The following is a 22,490-nucleotide window of genomic DNA, read 5'->3' on the forward strand; positions in this document are numbered from 1 at the left end:
CACACGAGTAAGAGAGCAACCAGTAAATACAGACTCAGACAAGGGATCAAGGCCAGAAATTTTCGGTAAGACAGCATCAGTGTTTTCAAAACTGAAACATATTTCCAATGACAATATATTTCCAATGACAAGAGCATCACAGTCAGCTCAGTCAAATGCACTTCCTCTAAGCTACGGAAACATCTGTTCAAGAGAAAAAGCTAAATGCATTAGAGATGAAACGTTTCCACCACATCCTCTGTATTTTTTTTACAAGGACCACATCACTAATGTCAAAGTTCATGGCAGAGCAACACAATGATCAGACCATGCAAAGATCTTTTTTTTCTGCAGTCGTGGAAAAAAAGATACATGTATATGTAAGGAGAATGCAAGGAGGCAGAAAGAGAGAAAGATAGAAAAAGAGACGGGAGTGTCAGGGTTCTGGGTCTGAGCAACCCAGGATCCCTGAGCAGTTATGGACTGGTTGTATTATATGTATATTTGGTGTTGCTGTCTCTCTTCTTCCTGTTTGCGGATGTGTGTGTTTCCACTTCAGGCCGGGTGGGTGTGGCCCTGCTGGTGGACTGGCCACACCCGAAGCCACACACCTGCTCCTGATCAGGCCTCGTCGGGGGAGCTACTTAAGAGAGTCTTGGAGCTCCCACCGACGCGGGATCATTTCGTGAGACTTCCCGTCAGTTCTCCAGTTGGTCTGTTTGTGAGTGTGAGCTTACCAAGTGAACTGAGGGTACTAACTACTGCCTCTATTTTCCCAGGAAGGATTGCTGGACGAGAGGGCAGCAGACACAGAGTGCACTGGCACGAGGGAGCGGACACACGAGCACAAACACTGGGAGAAGACACGGAGTGGAAGTCGGGAGCACACGGGGATGTATTGTTGTGTGTACAGTTTTCACTGTAAATAAACGCACTGCTTGTACATAGAGCACCGCGCCTGGGTCCTCCTTCCCCACACCCCCCCACGGTTTGCCATGCCAAACCGTGACAGAATGATCCCGCCAGGCATGGACCCAGCGGTCTCTGAGGAGAGGCTCAGGAGGGAGGTGATGGACAAGGTTTACCGCCTATGCGAGTTGTGGGGGGAGAAGCCCGCGGAAGGTTTGCGTCACGCCGTGGAGAGGCGGCTGCAAGAGACGCTGTTCAAATTCCCCTGGCTGGTGGACTCCCTCAATTCAGTAGTCCTGGACTTCCTGCTCTCAACTCTCCACCTTCACTCTCCTACTCAGGCTGCTCGCCAGCCCGGTCAGCTGGTGGATGCACAGCCTGACACGCCGGCCCCGACGTCTACCCGGAAACGACGTGCGCGCCGCCGGCGTTCCTCACCGCAGCCGACTTCCCGGACATCTCAAGAGCCGGCTGTGGTGAGTAATAAGGACACTTTTTCATTTCTCACCCCATTTGCTTCTTTGTTTTTAGTGGATGGTGACACCGCCGACGCTGCTGTAAGCCAGCCAACAGTGCAGCTAGCGTCTCCTCGTTCAGCGATCTCCACACCACTCAGCTCTTCACCATCTGTAACAGTGCCACCTGCTACGACGCCGCAGCCGGTGGAGCTCAGCGAGCGGGAGGAGCCCGCGCCGCAGCCGGTGGAGCTCAGCGAGCGGGAGGAGCCCGCGCCGCAGCCGGTGGAGCTCAGCGAGCGGGAGGAGCCCGCGCCGCAGCCGGTGGAGCTCAGCGAGCGGGAGGAGCCCGCGCCGCAGCCGGTGGAGCTCAGCGAGCGGGAGGAGCCCGCGCCGCAGCCGGTGGAGCTCAGCGAGCGGGAGGAGCCCGCGCCGCAGCCGGTGGAGCTCAGCGAGCGGGAGGAGCCCGCGCCGCAGCCGGTGGAGCTCAGCGAGCGGGAGGAGCCCGCGCCGCAGCCGGTGGAGCTCAGCGAGCGGGAGGAGCCCGCGCCGCAGCCGGTGGAGCTCAGCGAGCGGGAGGAGCCCGCGCCGCAGCCGGTGGAGCTCAGCGAGCGGGAGGAGCCCGCGCCGCAGCCGGTGGAGCTCAGCGAGCGGGAGGAGCCCGCGCCGCAGCCAGCCGAGGAGCAGCTCAGCGGGCAGGAGCCGGAGCAGCTCAGCGAGCCGGTGGAGCCAGCGCCGCAGCCAGCCGAGGAGCAGCTCAGCGGGCAGGAGCCGGAGCAGCTCAGCGAGCCGGTGGAGCCAGCGCCGCAGCCAGCCGAGGAGCAGCTCAGCGGGCAGGAGCCGGAGCAGCTCAGCGAGCCGGTGGAGCCAGCGCCGCTGCCGGAGGAGCTCAGCGAGCCGGTGGAGCCAGCGCCGCTGCCGGAGGAGCTCAGCGAGCCGGTGGAGCCAGCGCCGCTGCCGGAGGAGCTCAGCGAGCCGGTGGAGCCAGCGCCGCTGCCGGAGGAGCTCAGCGAGCCGGTGGAGCCAGCGCCGCTGCCGGAGGAGCTCAGCGAGCCGGTGGAGCCAGCGCCGCTGCCGGAGGAGCTCAGCGAGCCGGTGGAGCCAGCGCCGCTGCCGGAGGAGCTCAGCGAGCCGGTGGAGCCAGCGCCGCTGCCGGAGGAGCTCAGCGAGCCGGTGGAGCCAGCGCCGCTGCCGGAGGAGCTCAGCGAGCCGGTGGAGCCAGCGCCGCTGCCGGAGGGACCTCCACGTCTAGCGCGCCCTCCACGCCGTCCACATCCAGCGCGTCCACGTCAGCGACCAGCGCGCCACCGGCCATGTACCACATCTCGCTGTTGCTCACCGGAGCAGCGCCACCGGACCCGGGGCAAGCCGCCGGAGGAGCAGCTCAGCGAGCCGGTGGTGCCAGCGCCGCTAGCTGAGGAGCGCGGCAAGCCGGAGGGGGCCGTGCTGGAGCTCAGTGAGCGGAGGGAGTGGGACGAGCCGGAGCAACCCGCGCCGCAGCCTGAGCTGGAGCTCAGCAAGCCTGAGGAGCTCAGCGGGCAGGAGGAACCCGTGCTGCCCACGCAAGACCTTGGAGAGCCGGAGGGGTCAGCACGTCCGCGACCCGCACGACCGCAACCAGCACGTCGTAGATCAGGTGCCACACCTCGCGGTTGCTCGTCGGAGCCTCGCTGCTGCCACGCTGTCGTCACCGGACCCGTGGCCGCCTGCCGGGACCGTTTCGCAGCGGCTGCCGGACGCATATCCGCCTGCCGCAGCAGCAACGCCACCGCCGGACCCGTGGCCGCCCGCCGGAGTTGCAGCGCCGCCGCCACCAGAACCGTTTCGCCGCCGCCACCGGACCCGTGGCAGGCCGCCGGAGCTGCTGCGTTTCCATCAAGGGGTTAGAGGTAGGCCACCTGAACTGTTTTGCCGCCACTGCCTAACCCACAGCAGGTCCCGCTTGTTTTGCCGTCCTGCGGGTCGGCCGCCAGAACTATGTTTGCTGCCACTGGACCGGGGGATTGGACTGAACTGTGTTTTTCTTTTGTTGCTTTGTGGTGGCTATTTGGCGGAGAGGTTTTGGGGCCCTCCGTCCTGGACCCCCCGCCACCCGCCCTGGGTTGGTTGGGCTGTGGTTTTGTTTTTGTTTTGGGGTCGTCGGGTGCCGACCCTTAGAGGGGGGGTACTGTCAGGGTTCTGGGTCTGAGCAACCCAGGATCCCTGAGCAGTTATGGACTGGTTGTATTATATGTATATTTGGTGTTGCTGTCTCTCTTCTTCCTGTTTGCGGATGTGTGTGTTTCCACTTCAGGCCGGGTGGGTGTGGCCCTGCTGGTGGACTGGCCACACCCGAAGCCACACACCTGCTCCTGATCAGGCCTCGTCGGGGGAGCTACTTAAGAGAGTCTTGGAGCTCCCACCGACGCGGGATCATTTCGTGAGACTTCCCGTCAGTTCTCCAGTTGGTCTGTTTGTGAGTGTGAGCTTACCAAGTGAACTGAGGGTACTAACTACTGCCTCTATTTTCCCAGGAAGGATTGCTGGACGAGAGGGCAGCAGACACAGAGTGCACTGGCACGAGGGAGCGGACACACGAGCACAAACACTGGGAGAAGACACGGAGTGGAAGTCGGGAGCACACGGGGATGTATTGTTGTGTGTACAGTTTTCACTGTAAATAAACGCACTGCTTGTACATAGAGCACCGCGCCTGGGTCCTCCTTCCCCACACCCCCCCACGGTTTGCCATGCCAAACCGTGACAGGGAGAGGACAACATCAGTGAGTGGACAGGCCTCACACCATCCGAGAGCATCTGAGGACTGAGAGGCTGGGTGCAATCTTTCAGTGACACACCAGTGGAGATGACTATGGGACAGGTAAAGGTAAAGGTAATGCAATTATACCACACAGTGACAGATGTTGGGTTTGCTGGGGTGAAACTACAGTGTTTCAAAGATGGACAACATACAGCATATCTTTGTACTTGGGCCCATGCTTTCTTACTATGTTGAGTCATGCAGGCAATAAAACTGTGGATTATTGCTGGGGCACCTGGTCGCTCATATTTATCAGCGTGAGTCATTAGTGTGATTGAATTAAATAAGTTGTTAGCATCATTTCTGATTTTGAGTATGGTTCAGTTTACGTGAATTATTGAAGCATCTTTCTAAAAAAAACTTTAAAAATTCATCCAGTTCTTATTCTAGCTGCCAGGAAAATGCGATGAGGTCATTTCCTTAACTGAGTGAATTGAAGGAAAGAGAGTCTTCGGTCACAATCTCTGTTACATGCCATACTGCTGCTCCTATATATATTTCCTCCTGCTTCTTCACTTTTACATCCCTTGACCTCGATGGAAAACCTCATGAGGTCAAGGACAGGAGTTTCATGACAATTGTACTCACCCATCTGAACAGCTCTCTGTGAAGCCCTGCATGTTCTCGTGTCCCTCTTATGTCCCATTGCTCTCCTTGAACGTTTTCAGACGCTGAGCTGAATGATCTCTTGAAAGTCACACGAGAATGGCGAAAAGAGCCAGAAGGCCAGGATCAACTCGAGGAAGGCAGAAGTTACTGGCAAACACCGGTGAGAAGCTGCATGAAGAAGAAGAAGCATGCACAAGTTGGTGATTTGCATTTCTTCACAGTGTGCTTCTTAGATGCTTCCTTAACTAATGAATTAAAGTTTGTACAGACTTAAAAAAAAAATCCCTCAACTTATTCCAAGGTATATGCTACTCATGTAACCAAACCCCAGCTCTGATTGCTTTCTCAAAAATACTGTATTCACACTGGTACTGCCTTGCCAGGGTGCACCAGATTTCTCCCCCTTATATTCGGCTTCAGCTGCAGCTGTGGATAAGATTCATTCATTTTCTTCCTTTCTGACAAAATTGATCATGTCTCGTGTTTTTACTTGAAATGCGCCAAAAAACATGGAAATATTGAACGACGGCAGGAAGGCTGACACGACTTTCTGACAGAAGATGGAAAATCTTGAAATGAGCAGATTACTGTTGGAGTAAGCTTTCTATTTGAAAGAACAGATTACTAATAGCTGTGGACTGAGGTTAAGGTCAGTTAAAGTAAGACACTGGTGGTTAGGGTGAATGCCACATCAACCTATTACGAGTGGTGGAAAGTAAATTTGCACTTGTGTGTGAGTCCTCACTATGTGTGATTTTACACTGCTCCACTGGACTGTTTCATACTTGATTGCACTATTCATCATTTGTACATAAATGTATTATTAAATTAGCCTTTACACTTTGATTAATTTAAGCTGTGCAGTCCCACACGTGTGTTTTTCGGGTGATATAAAGCTCTGCTGTAGTTTACATGAGGTCACTATGTAGCTGATTAAGTTGGAGGAGAAATTTAAAAAGCAAGACTTGCACTATTATTCTTAATCTTCAACAAAAGAATAAATTCTGCACACAAAATGCTATGTCTCAAGACTCAGGTACACTCTAAAAGGGATTATTTTGCATCAAAATGAGTATTTTCCACATCGTTATTACTGGGCTCTATTAGAGTTTCTTGCATGATTCACAGTTCAAAATTATTCTTACATTTTTTTGATTGGCTGTTCATTCCCTTTTTTCAGGAACCTCTAGGGTGAAAAATGGAGCCAACATATAAGTGTCTAAAACTGCTGTTCCTGCTTTAAGCTGGCTTAAAAAGCGAGTCAATTCGCATTGAATTTCATGTAAAAATGCACAGTACCAGCCATGAAAATAACATGTTTACAGCTTGGTACCAAACTGGTTTTAGCCTTTATAACTAATTTCCCTTCCTTTTGGAGTGCTTTTAATTGCATTATCTCATGAATAATATAGTCCTGTGTGATGATCCAGTGAATGATATTCTAGTAATTTATTAGTCCGTTACTTAGAACTAAATCGCAGATATCTGTGTACCAGTGCAGTCTATTGCTTAATTTTTAGGACTGCGTCCGTCTCCATTTATGGAGTTATTTTCCTATGAACAGCCTACAGAAAGGGGATTTTTAACCAATGCAAATATGCTCCTGTACAGTCCGATTGCAGGCTGTGCAGGCAAGTGACAGTGGAGTTCACTAGGAATGGGAAAAGCATTAAAAAAACCCAAAACAAAACATTAAGGACAAAAAATATAATATGAAAAGGACAGACAGCGGCTAGAATGCACACTCAAGCCTACATGGTGATGGGGCCAAAAAGATCATGCTGAAGCTTCAAAGCGACGAGTCCAGAAATCTCCATCTGCCTCCACCTTTTATATACAGTCTATAACTGAGCATTTTCCTCTTGCAATCTGAAAGACCTAAAAACAAACAGCAAACCTGCGATTAAATAAAAACAGAGAAACAAAAACCATTTCTTATACTTGATTGGAAATGGTAAGAAAATCAACTGATGTACAGTGAAGCCCTAATTCAAACAAGAATTTGAGAGTAGACATCGCAGACATGAAGAAAGCAACAAATATTACAGCAGGTTGTCTGTGTTCAGTAAATATTACTGGTGGGTTTAGTCTTTTAGTCTTCAAAGTCACTTTATTAAAACAGGGTCTAAATGTATTCCCGTTAAAAGGTGTATGTGAGGAAAATGAGCTGAAATGCCAGTTGGACTGGGAATCTGCCAGGAAATATAAAAGTGATTGTCGAATAAAATGTTAATAGATTTTAGATTTTAACTGTACTGTATCTTCCTGCACCATTGCTTATAACACCAACAGCTTGCAAAAGCTAGTGGAATTATAAAGAGCAGCTTAGCTATATTTAACACTGTGATTATGGCCTTTGGTTCGAATATCAATAGAAGCATAATATTTTAGCCACATGTTGCTTACAGCTTGTGGCTCAGATATGTAATACTGCCTTTTATAAATGGAACAGCTCCTCTAGCCAAAACTCCAAATTCATACTGGGCTCAAGTTAAGTGGCGTGAACAAACAAACATGTTGGTCTTTGGCTGTTACTGGTACGAAAAAATAAACTGCATCCACGGCTGTCTTGTTTTCTCCTTTTGGACATCCAAAGAAATTGAACTTTCCCTCACAACCAAAAAAGCAACTTCCAACACTTGCAGAGTGGGCGTACTGCTAAGTTTTTCCAAGTTAGAAAAAGCACAATGGAAATCCCCTCTCGCTGACGTCAACCAGACCAGAGAGCAGGAGGAAAAACAGTTTAAAATGATGGATTCTGAACCTAGATGGGGTCTGAAAAGTAAAGCCAATGTGGAATTTCTTTAACCCTGCATTCCCTCCAGCTCTTATCCGAGCTGCCAGTTAAATGCAACGAGGTCATTTTACTCAGTCAAGGCTCTTTCTCAACAACTTTGATCAAAAAGAAAGAAAGGCTGTTTAGTCACAATTTCTGTTATATACCATACTGTTGCTTCTATACATTTTCCTGCTACTCATTTACCTCAGTTTGTAACTCCACATTTTCCAGATAAAGTTTATTGCTAGTTTCAAGTTTTATTAAGTGAAGCACGATTGTTTCGTGAAGCATGAAACACATTAGAGTCAAAAAGGAAAATAAAGGGAGAGACTTTGGGATGCTATCTTATAACTGACAGAGAATACAGTGTTCCTCAGTTTCTCAATCAAGTCAAACCCTTGTTTGCCAACTGACTTCACTAACAAATGAGTAACATCAATACAACCATGTCTATCTTTTATATACAGTCTATGTTTGAGAGCAGACTGAAACCTGAGCTTTTTGGCTCTGTGTAATATCAGATATTGATTACCTGATGCTGGGTTTCCCTGACTGGGTCCTTGGCCAGTGGTACTAATAATCATATAAAACTGTGCACTTCTCCAGCAGAAAAATACATTCATTTTGGCTGCCAAATCAGAAAAAATTACTGCAATCTAGCGTGTTACAAGTGTATTATAACATACAGTAAGACACATAAAAGGACAGAGAACCGTGGAGAAAGAGGCGAGGTTCTGGCCTTCAGATGGCCTAGAAGCAGCCAAAAGAGACATGCTCACAGGAGGAACATGTTAAATAACTGGACTCTACAGTGAAGGACGCAGGCTAATAACATCAGAACCGCCTTTCCCCACAAGGCCTTTTCATTCCAGGTGTGTCAGCCTCTACGCCAGAGCTTGAAGCTCACAATTGCTTTTTGCCAACTGATGCTGCAAAATCCCCAGGCCCTGCTGACACACATTGACAAATGTGTGAACGCTGACTGGGAAACTGGCTGTGATTTCTAAAACATTCTCTGAAATAATGGTGGCAGAAGGAGGGGAGAATGCTAGAGAGTGCAAATTACAGCTAAGGCAATGGGCTGGAAAAAGAACAGCCTTGTTGATGACAACACTGTGTGCTTTTGTGACAGAGGTCCTCACTTTAGTATCCATCTCTCAACTTATTTCATAAAACACATTGTCAGCTCTCAGGGGAAATGGACCACTGAATGGTACTACACCGTAACAGTTCCTGACTGAGATCTGCTAAGAAATATATGCAGGAGGGGTGGGGGTGGGGGGCAGGGAGCCCTCGTGACAGTCTGATATGACAGTGAATTGGAACTGATGTAAATATTATCTCAAGGTTAACTGCAAGCTGTTTGCTTTACTGTGCAGTGTGCAACTATTCAGCCCTGAAACCCCTCTAATGTTCTCAATGAGAGCTGCTCTTATGCCATATGTTTCAGCACGCACACACAAGAAATTAATTCCTGACAAGTTGCTCTCTGGCATTTCTTACAAAACTAATGGGCCATGAGTGAATTATTGATGAGTGTTGATCAAGGAGAAAGCAGAAAATAGGTTACCTATAAGCTGACATTCAAACACAGTGACATGCGTGAATATTTCATCAAAAGGGGTAAATAGGCATTTCATATGATGATAATATTCCAAAGCTTTCCTTCTAATCGCTAATTTGGAAAATAAAATGAACTCCAGCGTTGCTATTGACTTGTGTTCTTTTCAATTTATGAGACCTCATTTGACTGCGGAGCCCTGCTCAGCAGCAGCCTTATCTCTATTTCCTTTACCTCCTGCATCCCTCACTTTCCCTTTCTCCCAGTTTGCTGTGGGCAGCAGTAGCGTAAGAGTGATGTGAGTGACCTTGGCCCAGTTCTGTAGGCTCCAGAGGAAGGCCATGGCTCACAGCGATTCGTTCCTCCCCACCAATCCCGATTAGCAGGCAGGCAGCAGGCAAAGGATGGGAACTGTGTGGAGTGTCGCAGTGCAGAGAGGGCCATCAAGGAGGTGGAGCTGGATCTCTGGCCCAGAAGAGGTGTGAAGAGGGGAGGAGGAGCGGGCTTGGGACATAGGGACAGCAGCCTGTGGGGTGGAGTGTGTGCCATGAGGAGAGGGTTCTGTAGAACAAGGATAATGGAGGAACAGATCAACAGTGGGTCAAGAAGGGCATAGAGACAAAGCTAAGCTCAGTGGGGAGGAAGATGAGAAGGCATAAAGGCCTGGAAGAAAGCCTGCAGCCTGGGCTGTGCTGCTCAATGCTTTACTGCTCTTCAGAGCCGTCACTGCACACTGGGATGACACATGAACAGATGTGCGCGCGCACACGCACACACATACACACATGCATAGTTAGGGGACACCTCTTAAACTATATCATGCTAAATCATGATACTGAATCATATTTTCTTTCTTTCATCTTTCACTTTGTTTGCTTCTTTCCACTCTCTAAAGTCCAGAGTATGCACAAAACACTCTAGTTTATTACAAATGTTAAATTTTGACCTTGTAAACTGAAATTATAAACCTCTATGTTGCTGTAGTCAGCGCTACATATTTTTTAAAAGCAAGATATAGAAACATCGGTTACTGGTTAACATGTGAAAAACACTCCTATATGTTTGAAACACTGTGTTACATGCTGCATTTAATAAAAAAAATAGTCTTGTGCGATGTGATAAATCTGTTGGGTCTGTACCATGAAAGGTAATTTAATGTGCTAAAACTCTTTTCTAACCACCTAATGGGACCAAAAATAAGGTGAAGACACAATGTAGACGTACTATAAATTTTTAAGTAGCAGGCAAAACCTGCTAGCAGTTAAATATTCACACATCAGTTATATCTCTGACAACCCGATAAAGTCCCACATCCACTTTCCCTTTAGTTCTAATTTGCTCTCCTCCGACTCCTGATTAAAATATCAGGTTTCTCTCTGATAATTAAATAATAGAGTACTTTCGTCTGGGAAAGCTTCCATTGTAATTATAAAGGGACAAATGGTTTCACGGACAGCGTCAGAACTGTTCTTAAGTTTTCCTTATTAGATTTGTTTTAAATATCACACTGAAAGTTACCTTAACCTCCAGGTTTTTCTTTGGAGATTGCAACTAAAGGACTGCATGCCTTAGTCAAGCCTGGAGGCTAACGTTAGGTTAGGTTGTCCTTCTCAACCTTCTCCACACACCCTCTCTCTGCGCAGCACACGCATACAGCACTAGTGTGATGTGTACACACAAACACTCAGCAGATGGGCTCGTGCAGCGACAGCCACCTTTTCGATGTCCTTGGGTCCCTCATCATATTTACCCCCCCTTCCCCTTCCTTTAATTCCGCCCTCTGCCCTAACTCCTTCCTCTCAATTCAAAGCCACTTTTTTAGGATGGGGTGGGGGGTGGGGTGCTTCACTTGCAAGACACATGAAAAGAAGCACTGGAAGTTTTCGATCTCTCTTCCTTGCCACATGCAGCCCCATCCATTTCACTCTCCCACCTCCCAACTCTCCCTTCCATTATACGCTTCTCTTACATGAGGCCTGGGCAATCGACCCCAGTGATAATCCAGTCTTTCATATTGGCAGATTAATATTGACTCAGAGCCCTGTCGCTGATGCTCGGCCCATCCTCCAGGTGTTGGAGCATGCAGAGTATGAGAGATGGAGCTTAATATACATTCAGCTGGTGCCTCTCACCCCAGAAGAGCTGCATGACAGGGAAGAAGTGATTGTGGTTTGCCAGCTTTACAACTACACGTTAAGAATACAGCCACACAAGGCTTAAATTACGACCTGCTCCCTGGCCTACATGTATGAGTTCATGCATGCATATGCAATCTGTCGAACATATTACTGAGGCCATACCAAAAACATACCTAGAATGGCTACTAAAGGATATGCTGCAAGGTTTTTAATACATTTTATCTGAGCAGGCTGTGTCTGCTTTCCCGTGGAGTAACTGTGATGAACACATACTGAGACAGTCAGTTTCATGGTGATAAATGGAGATTTGATGAGGGCAAATCAATGATTTGATTACATAGAAATCAGGCAGAGACATGAAATCAAACACTCCACAACGCCAGATAAAAACAACAGGAGAATATAATATAAATGAAGAGTAAATGCAGTCCATGGTATGGTGACATCTGAATCTATAGGCATAGATTGATTGGGTAATGCAGAAATGTGGAAAAGAAAAATGGACAATGGTGTTTCTGAAAGGTTAAGCTCACGGCAGAGGCTTTTAATTTTCTAACATAACCCACAAGGACACAGGATGGACCTACTCCTTCTAATCGACCAGGAACACAGTAGGATACCTCAGAATATTTGCTCAGTCTGATCCTGCTTTATTGCTTTTGCTAAGCTCGTTAACTCCTTCTAACTATGTGTTTTATAGCCATTGTAGTTCATGGAGGATACAGGGTTGGAATGCATGTTGTAACAGTTGCTGCATCTGTAATGAGTTTGAAATATATGAAGGATGGTTGGAGTGTGTTTAAGTCCTCAGATTTCCAGTGTAGGCTAATCTTTCCTAAAAATAAGCTACTAGCTAACGGAGTGCTATCAACTGTGAATGAAAGCAATGCTAACACAGAGCTTAATGTTTTAAGTTTTGCTGTTTCTTGGCTTTAGTATGCGATCAATGCTGTAACTGAAAAAATGTTAAGTCATTGCTAAAGATGCCAAAGGTTATAAAGTAAAGTAGGAGTTAGTACCACTACAGAATTAGTGTGTATTTTATAAAAATGTACTTAAAATTAGAACTAACATAATATTTAACATGAGTTCACTCAAATGTTTAAAAAACGTGTAGTGTTAGGTGACTAAAAAGGGATAAACTAGTCAAGTTTTGCTCTGTTTTACCTGAAACGTACACCTCATAAATGCTGACTCCAAACCTCACACTGGACACTAACCCTAAAAGCCACTTTATGTTGTCTTGTCTGTGCTATCTTGTTTCATGCATCCAGGTCGTGGTATTCTTAAGTCCTAAGTCCACCTGTAAAATAGGCTTGAGCTCTCTTTTCAGGCGATTCAACACCCATTCACACCTTGATCCATCTGACCTTAATAACTCATATGACAGTGGGTGGGGCAACGTGGCACAAGGGATTGAGACCTGGGCCGCTATGGTGGTAATGATTCGTTCCTTGGTTCAAACCTAGGATCATGTGACCCTTAACAACTACTGGTCATCCTAGGGACACCTTTTCGGACCATTTTCTACACATCTTAGCTCTTCAAAATCACTAGGGGGCAGTGTCACAAGCAAACGGTCTACCAGCCATGGAGAAGAGTTTTTTACGTTTTTACATACAAAGAGATGAAGGTAAACTGAATGTTTAAAAAAATGAAAACTGTCCACTGCAGACGTTATTTTTGATCTTTGACATTGATGCTTAAAATGATGAACTTGACTGTTGCTCCCTTCCCTCTCCTGATCTACTTTTTGATCTGCACATGTAGTCATGTGTAGCACTACATGCTGTTGGATCCTTGAAGACTGCACAGGAGCACATTTACATTGGTTGAATTTGTGTATACAAACACAGCACCGTAAAACAAGCAATCCATGATTAGTGCATTAAATAGCTGGGACTCTTTTTTACATTTAAATTATTATTTTATATATCGTGTTAGATCTCAACAACAGTCGCCTCAAGGTGCTTCATAATGTAAGGTAAAGACCTTTCAGTAATACAAACTGAATGATCCCCCTGAATAAGAGGTTTTCATGAATACAAAAAAAAAAAAAAAATAAATAAATCCAGTTGCCTTCATTTCAAGGCAACTGGATTGTACTATTATACTAGCTTTCCGTTTTTATCAAGCTAGTATATTTGCAACTATGCCTTAGATTTTCAGGAGTTGTCTGGGATTGGCTTGCTTTGTTTTATGAACTGTAGGTATAATATTCCATGAAAAAATAAATGTATTAAATAACCTATCAATTTGGATTGTTTGATTCTTGCCCTCTACTTGACCTGCCATCAACAACCTGGTAATAAAATCAGTAAAAAATAAATTAAAATAAATACACTGCTGAGTGTTTTACAACCAGACAGTCACATTTCCAACCCTTGTCCTTGGGATTTATCACATGCAACCTCAAGTTCTCAATAATGTAAATCTGACAGTAATGTGACTGTAAAACACAACCAGAGTTCAGTGTTAATAACCTCCCGGTCATTTATTCCCGTACCGCTCAGAAATCACAGCAAAGACAACATGACAATAAAAACATGACAAATCAAACGGGGACGCTGAGTTGGTGATGTGTGATTATTGTTTTGCAGTTTGAACATACAGTCACAGTTTGAGTTTGAGCTGCAGGAGTGTGCGGGCACCGCTTGGGAATTTTACAGAGGATAACGCGCTAGATGAGTGACGTTATGATTGTTCACAGCTGCACTGGGACATTTTTTTTTGTCCAAGACTTCAATTTATTATTTGAAATTGTGACACAGATCTGCAGAGATGACTCACAGCTGAAAGAAGAATAGCTTTCTGCTTTGACAAGAAAGATGTGATCAAAAAAAAGGAGAGACAGCAAAAAACAGAATGTTTGGTCGTGTTTGAGAAATGGGCTACAACAGTGAGCTAGTCAAGTTGACAGCCAATGGGTGCTGATCCTTGCTGCATTTTGCCACAGCGTGACTTTCATCACATGTACATATCATAAAAATCATAAGACTGAGCCTGTGAAGTCGGATCTGTATTTGGAGTAGTTTTGTATCAAGATTATTTGCGATGTTAATCACAGAGCAACGACAGATAGGAAGGCGTTATCCCCAACTTTAGGACAACTGGACATAAATTTAACATTAACCGTGGATCAGTAGTGCAGTAGTTTACACAATTGCCCAGCAAAAGAAAGCTGTCCAGTTTAATCCCAGGAAGAGACAGAAATGCCCTTGGGGTTGTGTCAGGAAGGGCATCTGGTTTCTCAAAACAAACATGTAGAGACACCTGCTGTGGTGACCCCTTGTGAATAAGGGAGCAGCTGAAAGCAGCTCCAAAGGAAATAATCAGATTAATAAAGACATCATACAGAACAATTTCCCATAAAAGATGCATCTTTACATGTAAAGATCAGTAAGAATAAGTCATATTTTACTTCTGATTGCTAAGCCAAACCCAGAGGTCTTACTGAGGCATGGAAGAAATACTAAAATCTCAGCACGAAATTTTAACTTTGCATGACACAGCATCAGTCAGGGCTTGTTCTTTCTGAAGTTTCAGGCCTGACAGAGAACATACTTAGTGTAATGATCCATCGTCTGTGTGTATCTAATGAAAAAAACGATTATATGTGGATAGTTGCCCACTTCACTGGCTTGTTAATGAGTATGCATATTTGTTTGCATGTATGTGGGAGTGTGTGTGTGTGTGTGTGTGTGGAGGATACATTACAGGGGAGCATGCAGTGTAGCCAGCTTGAGGAGGAAGGGTTAATGAGCCAATCACGTTCCGTCAGGGAAGCTATCAAGTGCTCAGAGGAGTCCACTGGTCATTCAGCATGTCTGGTTCACCTTTTTTACTCCTTTCCTAAACTCCCTCTCAAGCTCTGACCATACCTCCCTTCTCTTTCTCTCTTTTGAACAGCTTCCATGCTTCACCCCGTTTTTCACACTCCTGACAGATTAGTGCTAACGAGGATATTAGCCATGGCAGTAAAGACAGTGCCTTTCTCCAATCCATTTGGTCATTCTGGCTGCCGAGGCGAGCACTACCAGAGTTACAAAGAGGAGTAGGTGCCTGTGTGTGTGTGTGTGTTGGGGTGTGTGTGAAGGAGCTGCAAGCTGGCAAAGACAAAGGCAGAAGAGTGCATCAGGGGTCGGACTGGCATCAGTTCACGTTAGAGGTCATGTAATTTCAGCCATCTCACTGGAGGAAAGGAAAAGCCTTTTATCAAAGCGAGCACTCACCTGGCCAAAATACTCAGGATGCTTGCCTACTCCCAAGTTATTTGGTCCTATTTCAATGCACTCTAACTAGCTGTGCAATATTTTCATCCCAATTTTGTTTATTTATAAGGTTTACTTTGTCCTGGGGAGGAATCAACCATTTCCATCTGCAGAGAACTATACGTCCTCCCTGGGAGCACCAGAGTGGTTTAACGAGTACGTTGGGATAACCTTTGTACTCCACACACACATACGCACAACCACAAACATGCTCTGAAAAATGGGATGCACTGTGTTAGTGTGGCGCAAAACCTCAAGGGGAGGTCGCTTTGATAGAGGGGGTTTATGTCCCTCCCAGAGGGCCTGGAGCAGTGCTCACTAAACAGCCACAAATCAATATCACACACACACATCTGTCGGGAGGTGATTAAATTCTTCCATTCCCATGATATCACCCAGCCAGCACACACACACAAATATGTATGAGTGCACACAAAAATGCACTCAGATATACTCTTTGTACTTGGCAGGGGGCAGAGAAGAAAAAAGAAAAAGAAAAAAAGAAATGTGAGAGGGCCTTCAAGGCCTGGGAAAAGGTTAGCACGAAGTGTTGAGTTTACACCCAGGAACAATAAACAAAACACAACTTCTCATTGAAAACAGAAACTTTTGCTCTCTGCTCTATTCAAGTGACACACTGACATTTGTCCTTAGGCTATGTGCGCTTAGACTACAATTTTTAAGGCTACGTTGGGACAAAGAGACGGAGACTGACCTAAATAGATGAATGTAAGCTATTGGACACAATGGGCTTCTGCCGCAGAGGCTCCTGAGGACATGCAGGAAAGAAATTCATCAAAAAGCAATCATCAGCGCTAGGTGGTGACTGATCTAGCGTGGCAGCCATTCATTATGTAAATCTTGCAACCTAGCTTTCTTTATCATCAAAGACCCTCATTCTGAAAAATTAGCCATTCTCTGTCTGTGGAAAAACAACAGAACACTAAAACTGGGCTGTTGCTATGGAAACTATGTGGAAGAAACCATTTTAGGGAGAACGGGCGGCGGGGGCTGTGCGTATTTGTGTGTGTGCGTGTGTGTACCGTCAAGCGGGTGCGCGAGCAGAGCAGTGTTAGCAATCAACAGGTGTACCGGCAACTGCAATATCTGAGCCCCAAATGGAATGGTAAATTAGATTTAGGATGCCGTGACATCGGACAGTGGATTAGTCTGGCAGTATGATGCCGTCTGTGTCAAGCAAGATTGAGTATTAAACTGAAGGTGCTGTACTTATTGTCACTGCTGCAGATGGACCTCATTATTAGGAGATTAGTCCAAGGCTGCACAAAAATAAATCCCATTCATTGATGTCTATCAACACTGCAGAGCAGCACTGGAGGCACCAGCTCACCGTGTCATTTACAGCAAATGTGGAATTCCTATTGAGGTGGGTTAGGTGTGTGTGTGTGTGTGTGTGTGTGTGTGTGTGTGTGGGGGGGGGGGGGGGGGAGATGAAACAGCTGGGAATGAATATTGCAGGTTATAAAAAACTACAACCCCCCCTTCCCCTCAAAAACCCCGGCATCATGCATACTTTTAGCCAGATGCAGCTAACGTGGACCTGATAAAAGATTCAATGGAGTGTGAGAGAGAGAGAGCATCTTCAAGGGCACATCAAACCCTGAACGATCATTCATGAATCGATAATCCTTGTCAGATGAAACGGGGAGGGGGTGGGGGGGGAAGGGTTGTCTCATCTTTTAGGGTCATTTTTGTGTTCAGGGACCTAATTTTCATTACTTGGGCTGAAACGCAGCAAAGCGTCGGAAATCTCCATTTGTCTAAGCATCGGTCATTCCTGATGGAGCCCCTACCTGCTCATTTTGGAATTTACGATAGTTTTTTTAATGCTCCCCCCTTAGTCGTAACTTAGGAAGGTCTGACAGCAAACAAGGGTATTCGTACCGACATCCAGGATGTCTGAGTCTGAAATATGAAATGTGATCTGTGGCTGCGGCCTCTGTGTTCATTATCTGTTAGCTTTAAAACACATCATATGGGGGGATCAAAGTCTGTCCAAGCAGTTTGTTTTTCACTGTACGTTTTGTTGAGCCAGCTTCATCCTGGATTTGTTCTCAGGCCATAAAAGATTACCATAAAAGGGAGCTCCTTTGAAGTCTTGATCTGTTTCTGTTGACTGACATGAGCACAGTTATCAGTTTGTATGGATGCACATAAATACCACATGTGAGGAACAAAAAAAGGTTGAACAAAAATAAAGAGTGGGAGGAATTATTTTAGTTGATTGGGGTTACGGAAATAAAAGATGCATATTTCTAGCATGGAGAAAGTTTGATGTCACTACTGCCAACATTGTTAATTTATTAGCTATGCTATTTTCCTGAACATTTATTGTATATAAAATATAGATACAGTCACTGTAGCTGCTGTTGGGAAGCTTCAAGGTAAGCGGTTCACTGTTGCGTACTTGGCTTTTAAAACCAGAAGTCACAAGCGAGGATGAGAACTGACTCAGAAACAAATACTGCGTGCTTGTGTCAAACACACAGTAAAGCATTCCCTACATTATCATCCCTAAGGACACTAGTAGGGACCATAATTTACAAAATCAACATAATTTTGCAGTAAGTATGATTTCAAAATAGTGAGTGAGCTCGTAATATCTGAGGGACATTTTCCCATAAAGAGCTACACAATCTTCTCTGAACGACTTGAATTGTGGTTTGATCGCCATTGGAAAGGATGCAGGCTTTGCACGCGGCTGGGTGGATGGATCGAAAGAATATTTAAATTGGAAGGAATCTAAAAGGAATAAATAAACTCTGTAAATAATATAAGCAGGATGGGTGCCATTTGCTGCAGATTGGATAGGGTAAAGCAAAACAAACCATTCCCATCTTAATGAGAAGCTGGCCAGCATAAATGAAAGAATGAAGGGTAATACAATTACAAATATATTAATTTACATGCCATTTATATCATAAAATGTATCGTCTCTCAAGTTACAAAGTTGCAATGTTGAGGCATACTGAGGTTATTATTAAAATATCAATTAAAGTCATGTTTACTTTGGAGAAATAATTGCCTTTCCCCACTTCGACAGCACAACAGGACGCTCTCTTCTGCAAACCTCCAGGTATCTGTCTCAATCCACAGCTCTGTTATAAATCACTCTGATGTGAAATTACTTAGAAGGACCTACAGATTTCATTCTAATATTCTTCCTGATTTATGTGTCATAACGCAGCATCATGAACCTAATCCAGCAACCACCTGGGAGTCTGGTTAGATGTGAAAAGACAAAGATGAGGAGGAGGAGGAGGAGGAGGAGGGAAGGCATCATTTGGGGGGAAATGTGAGAGTGTGGTGTACTTCAGATGATTGGGTGATGAAAAAAAATGAAGAGGACGTGCGTGTGCATGTGTCGGTGTGTATGCAAGAGGTGCAGATGAGCAACTGATTGGGCGTCGTGCACTGTCACCTGCTCAGGCTCCATAACAATGTCATCATAAACCAGCGCGTGAGCACCTGTCACACACGATAGATGGAAGCCAGCCGAGTGGAAATACCTGTGTGTATACCTGAGAAGTGAACATTGCAGCCTTTCAACTCTTGATAAGTGTGGGAGTTAACAGCTCACTCTCATCTTTGGCTGCTGCAGCTGGAGCCTCTTCCCTTCTCAGAAACCTCCATATAGGAAGATTGCTATACTTGTATACTGAGAATATTACTATATAATATTCAGATCCTTAATTGGTTAAAGTAGAAATACCCCATTAGCAAGGAAAAGCCTTACGTATTTTTCTTCTTAAGTAATGGCTTATGTAGTGTACTCAGCTGAGTCCTGGTGAAGTATGGCTGCTGGAGTATTAAATAATTGATTTCCTAATGTGTAAAATATAGATTATTTTTTTAGCTGGTCCAGGTGGAACTGAGCTTAAATGGAGTAAAAACCATTTTCTTACCCAGCTTTGACCATAATTAATGGGGAGATGATACCATCCAAATACGGGTTTTTTTCTACACAATCAACTAGTTTTTTTTATTTTTTACAGAGAATGGTTAGAAAAAGAGAAAATATTCAGAGAGCAGTTTCTCTCTAGGTGCCTTGCTAATGTCAGGTGTCAGTGGAAAATGACTTGAACTGACACAAAGGCAACAGTAACTCAATTAAACACTCATTACAATCAAGGTATGCATCTCTGAATGCACAACACACAACGTAACGGTGAAGCTGATGGGCTACAGCAGCAGAAGACCACAACAGCTGCAACTCCTGTCAGCCAAGAACAGGAAATCTAGGCTACAAGTAACACAAGCTCACCAAAATTGGACAACAGAAGATTGGAAAAAATGTTAGCTCATATGATGAGTCTCGCTTCCTACTGTGACAGCTGGATGGTAGGATCCGAGTTTGGCATACAGAACATGAAAGCATGGATCCATCCAGCCTTGTATCAATGGATCAGCTGGTGGTGGCGTGTGGGGATAGTTGAGCCCTTTAGTACCAAATTGTCATCATTAAAAATGCCACAGCCCACATGAGTATCATTCCTGAGCATGTGTACCCGTGTGTCACAAAGGCGGTTTCTTGAACATGACGCTGAGTTCACTGTGCTGAAATGACCTTCACAGTCACCAGATCTCAATCCAAAGGAGCACTTTTGAGATATGGTGGATTCACATCATGGATGTGCAGTCGGCAAATCTGCAGCAACTGTGTGACAGACCAGAATCTCTGAACAATGTTTCCAGAGTCTTTTTAAATCTATACCACAAAGAGTTAATGCATCTTTGAACACAAAAGTGAATCCAAACTATTACCTAATGAAATATCTGGTGAGTATATGAGCAAATCATGTTTAAACGTGGTCCTCCAACATGTTTAGTACTTTTTTAGTAAAGATGAAGGTAAGTGTCAATTGCTCTGCTCGGAAAAGCACATTGAGCCCTGATTCGTACCTTTTGATTGGTCCATGGGATGATACCACATTTTTCCAACAAATCTCCATCTTCACTCTTCTTTAATTCTTCAGTAGACTTTAAATCAAGATTCTCTGAGCTGCAAGGCCCTCCTGTTCTGTTGCTGATTGTTTCTTTGTACTTACTTTAAGCCCCTATGCATATAAAACAAGTTTGTCATTTATATTTGGTTAGTCAGTTGTTAGCCTCTGAATTAGTCTGACTGATTCTGTGCGCAGTTAGCCTCCTGCTGTGTATACGTCACTTAAGTTGTGTATCAGTGTAAAAAAACAAAAAATGAAGCAAAACAAACAAACTCCAAGTCGTGATTCGCTTGCTTTCTTTCTTCCCTGGAGCTTGTGATAAAAGCCCACTGCACTTTCAGAGCAGATGGAAGACCGTGAGATGCAGCTGAAAACCCCGTAAGCTGTCAATTTGTTGACCTTAAACTGAAGTTGGCACTTTTAACTTCTTGCTGTAATTTTTTAGGGGTTTGATCTATAATGAAATCCAAATTCACAAGGTCCTCATATAGCGTATTATTTGTAAAGTAATGAGATACTGTTGCTGTCACTTTAAATATAGTCCCTCAAAACCTAACCTGAGTATCCTAGTAAATATTTGTAGCTGCTTCTATTGGTTCCATCTTGTCAAATTTAATTTTCTTGTCAGATTCAATTGGCCGTGCCTGTCTGTTTGGGTTCATCTCATTCGTAGGTCTTCCTCATTTTATTCTACGTGATAGGGTCTGAAGGCCGTTTTGTAGCATCTCATTCTGCTCTATGCTCAGAGTGTACCCAAGCCAGGCCACTGTTCAGCGATCAGTGTGATTTTGTGGAGGATATAATGGCTTTGAGCGCAGAGCTCCTGGTTGAATATCTTGTTGAGCCAGAACACACAGCAAACGTTTCTCAGGGATCTGCTGTGGAAGGAGTTTTTTTCATATCAGCTTTGACAACTTTCCAGCTTTCATATTCATGCGGAAAAACAAATTTCACACTTCTGACTGCGGCAAAGAACAACTGTGAGAAATTGGTGGATCTTAAAATATTAAGGCCAAATTGCAGTCAGGACTGATAATCATATCAGCTTTTTCTTTCAGTTTTATATGGTGTATCACACTTAATATAATGCCTGGAAATTAGGTTATGTTTTCCAATGCATTATGTATGTATAGATTTCCAGTTTTTTGTGCATTTCTAAATATGTCAGCACTTTTGTTGTCAAAGTTTTTTAGAAGTTAAGTGCTGTCTAAGCAATCGAAATGTCCTAAATATAAAAATATGGATGTAAAAACTTTATGAAGTAGCACATTTTGGGGAATGCTTTTTTGGTGCAGACCGGAGTTATTATTGTGCTGTACTTTGTATATATACGTATATATGTGTGTATATATGTGTGTATATATACGTATATATATACGTATATATATACATACATACATACATACATACATACATACACACATATATATATATATATATATATATATATATATATGTTCCTGATATATATATATATATCAGGAACATCTAAATCAGTAATAAAGAAGCCATTCATCAACCCCGATGTGCTTTGTAGGTGGGCTTTGGGACTCTAAAACGTATTAATTTGGTTTGTTTATTTAACACAGAGAGATTTCTATTGTGTCAGTTTGCAGTACCTGACCAAAAGATTATCTATCATCTTCAGATGTTGTAGAATTGACCTAAACACAGAACATACGTCACTTTACCTCCTCTTTTATTTTGTCAGAATTGCTAGGGCCATGAGATGAGACCATCACTGAGAAACCACAAAGGGGTCTGAGGATGTCGGAGTGAAAGTGTGAATCGAAATGCATTGAAATGAAATCCACATACAGAAAAAAGCTGTATTAAAAAAAATAAAATAGTGACTCCATCCCTTCCACTGGACTCCAACAAAAAAAAGTCTATTAGGAAAGTCTGTCCAAGCAGTTGACACATTCATAGTTTGCGAGAAGACCATTGATACTGTCTCTTCTCCCTTTTAATGGTGTTTCTCCCAGTCCTCAAATTGATTTTTCTATTACCAATTGACTACCA

General features: G+C 44.5%; 1 protein-coding gene across 1 annotated transcript; it reads left to right on the plus strand.

Annotated features, from left to right (window-relative positions):
- Positions 1 to 974: 974 nt before the first annotated feature.
- On the plus strand, positions 975 to 3,230 carry LOC148098427 (uncharacterized). The gene has a single exon (XM_087852459.1). The coding sequence runs from the start codon at positions 975 to 977 to the stop codon at positions 3,228 to 3,230; it is 2,256 nt and encodes a 751-aa protein (XP_087708585.1).
- The last annotated feature ends 19,260 nt before the right edge of the window (positions 3,231 to 22,490 follow it).

The sequence above is a fragment of the Neolamprologus brichardi genome, chromosome 15 (genome assembly GCF_056152115.1).
Source record: "Neolamprologus brichardi isolate AB-2024 chromosome 15, ASM5615211v1, whole genome shotgun sequence".
Lineage (NCBI taxonomy): Eukaryota > Metazoa > Chordata > Actinopteri > Cichliformes > Cichlidae > Neolamprologus > Neolamprologus brichardi.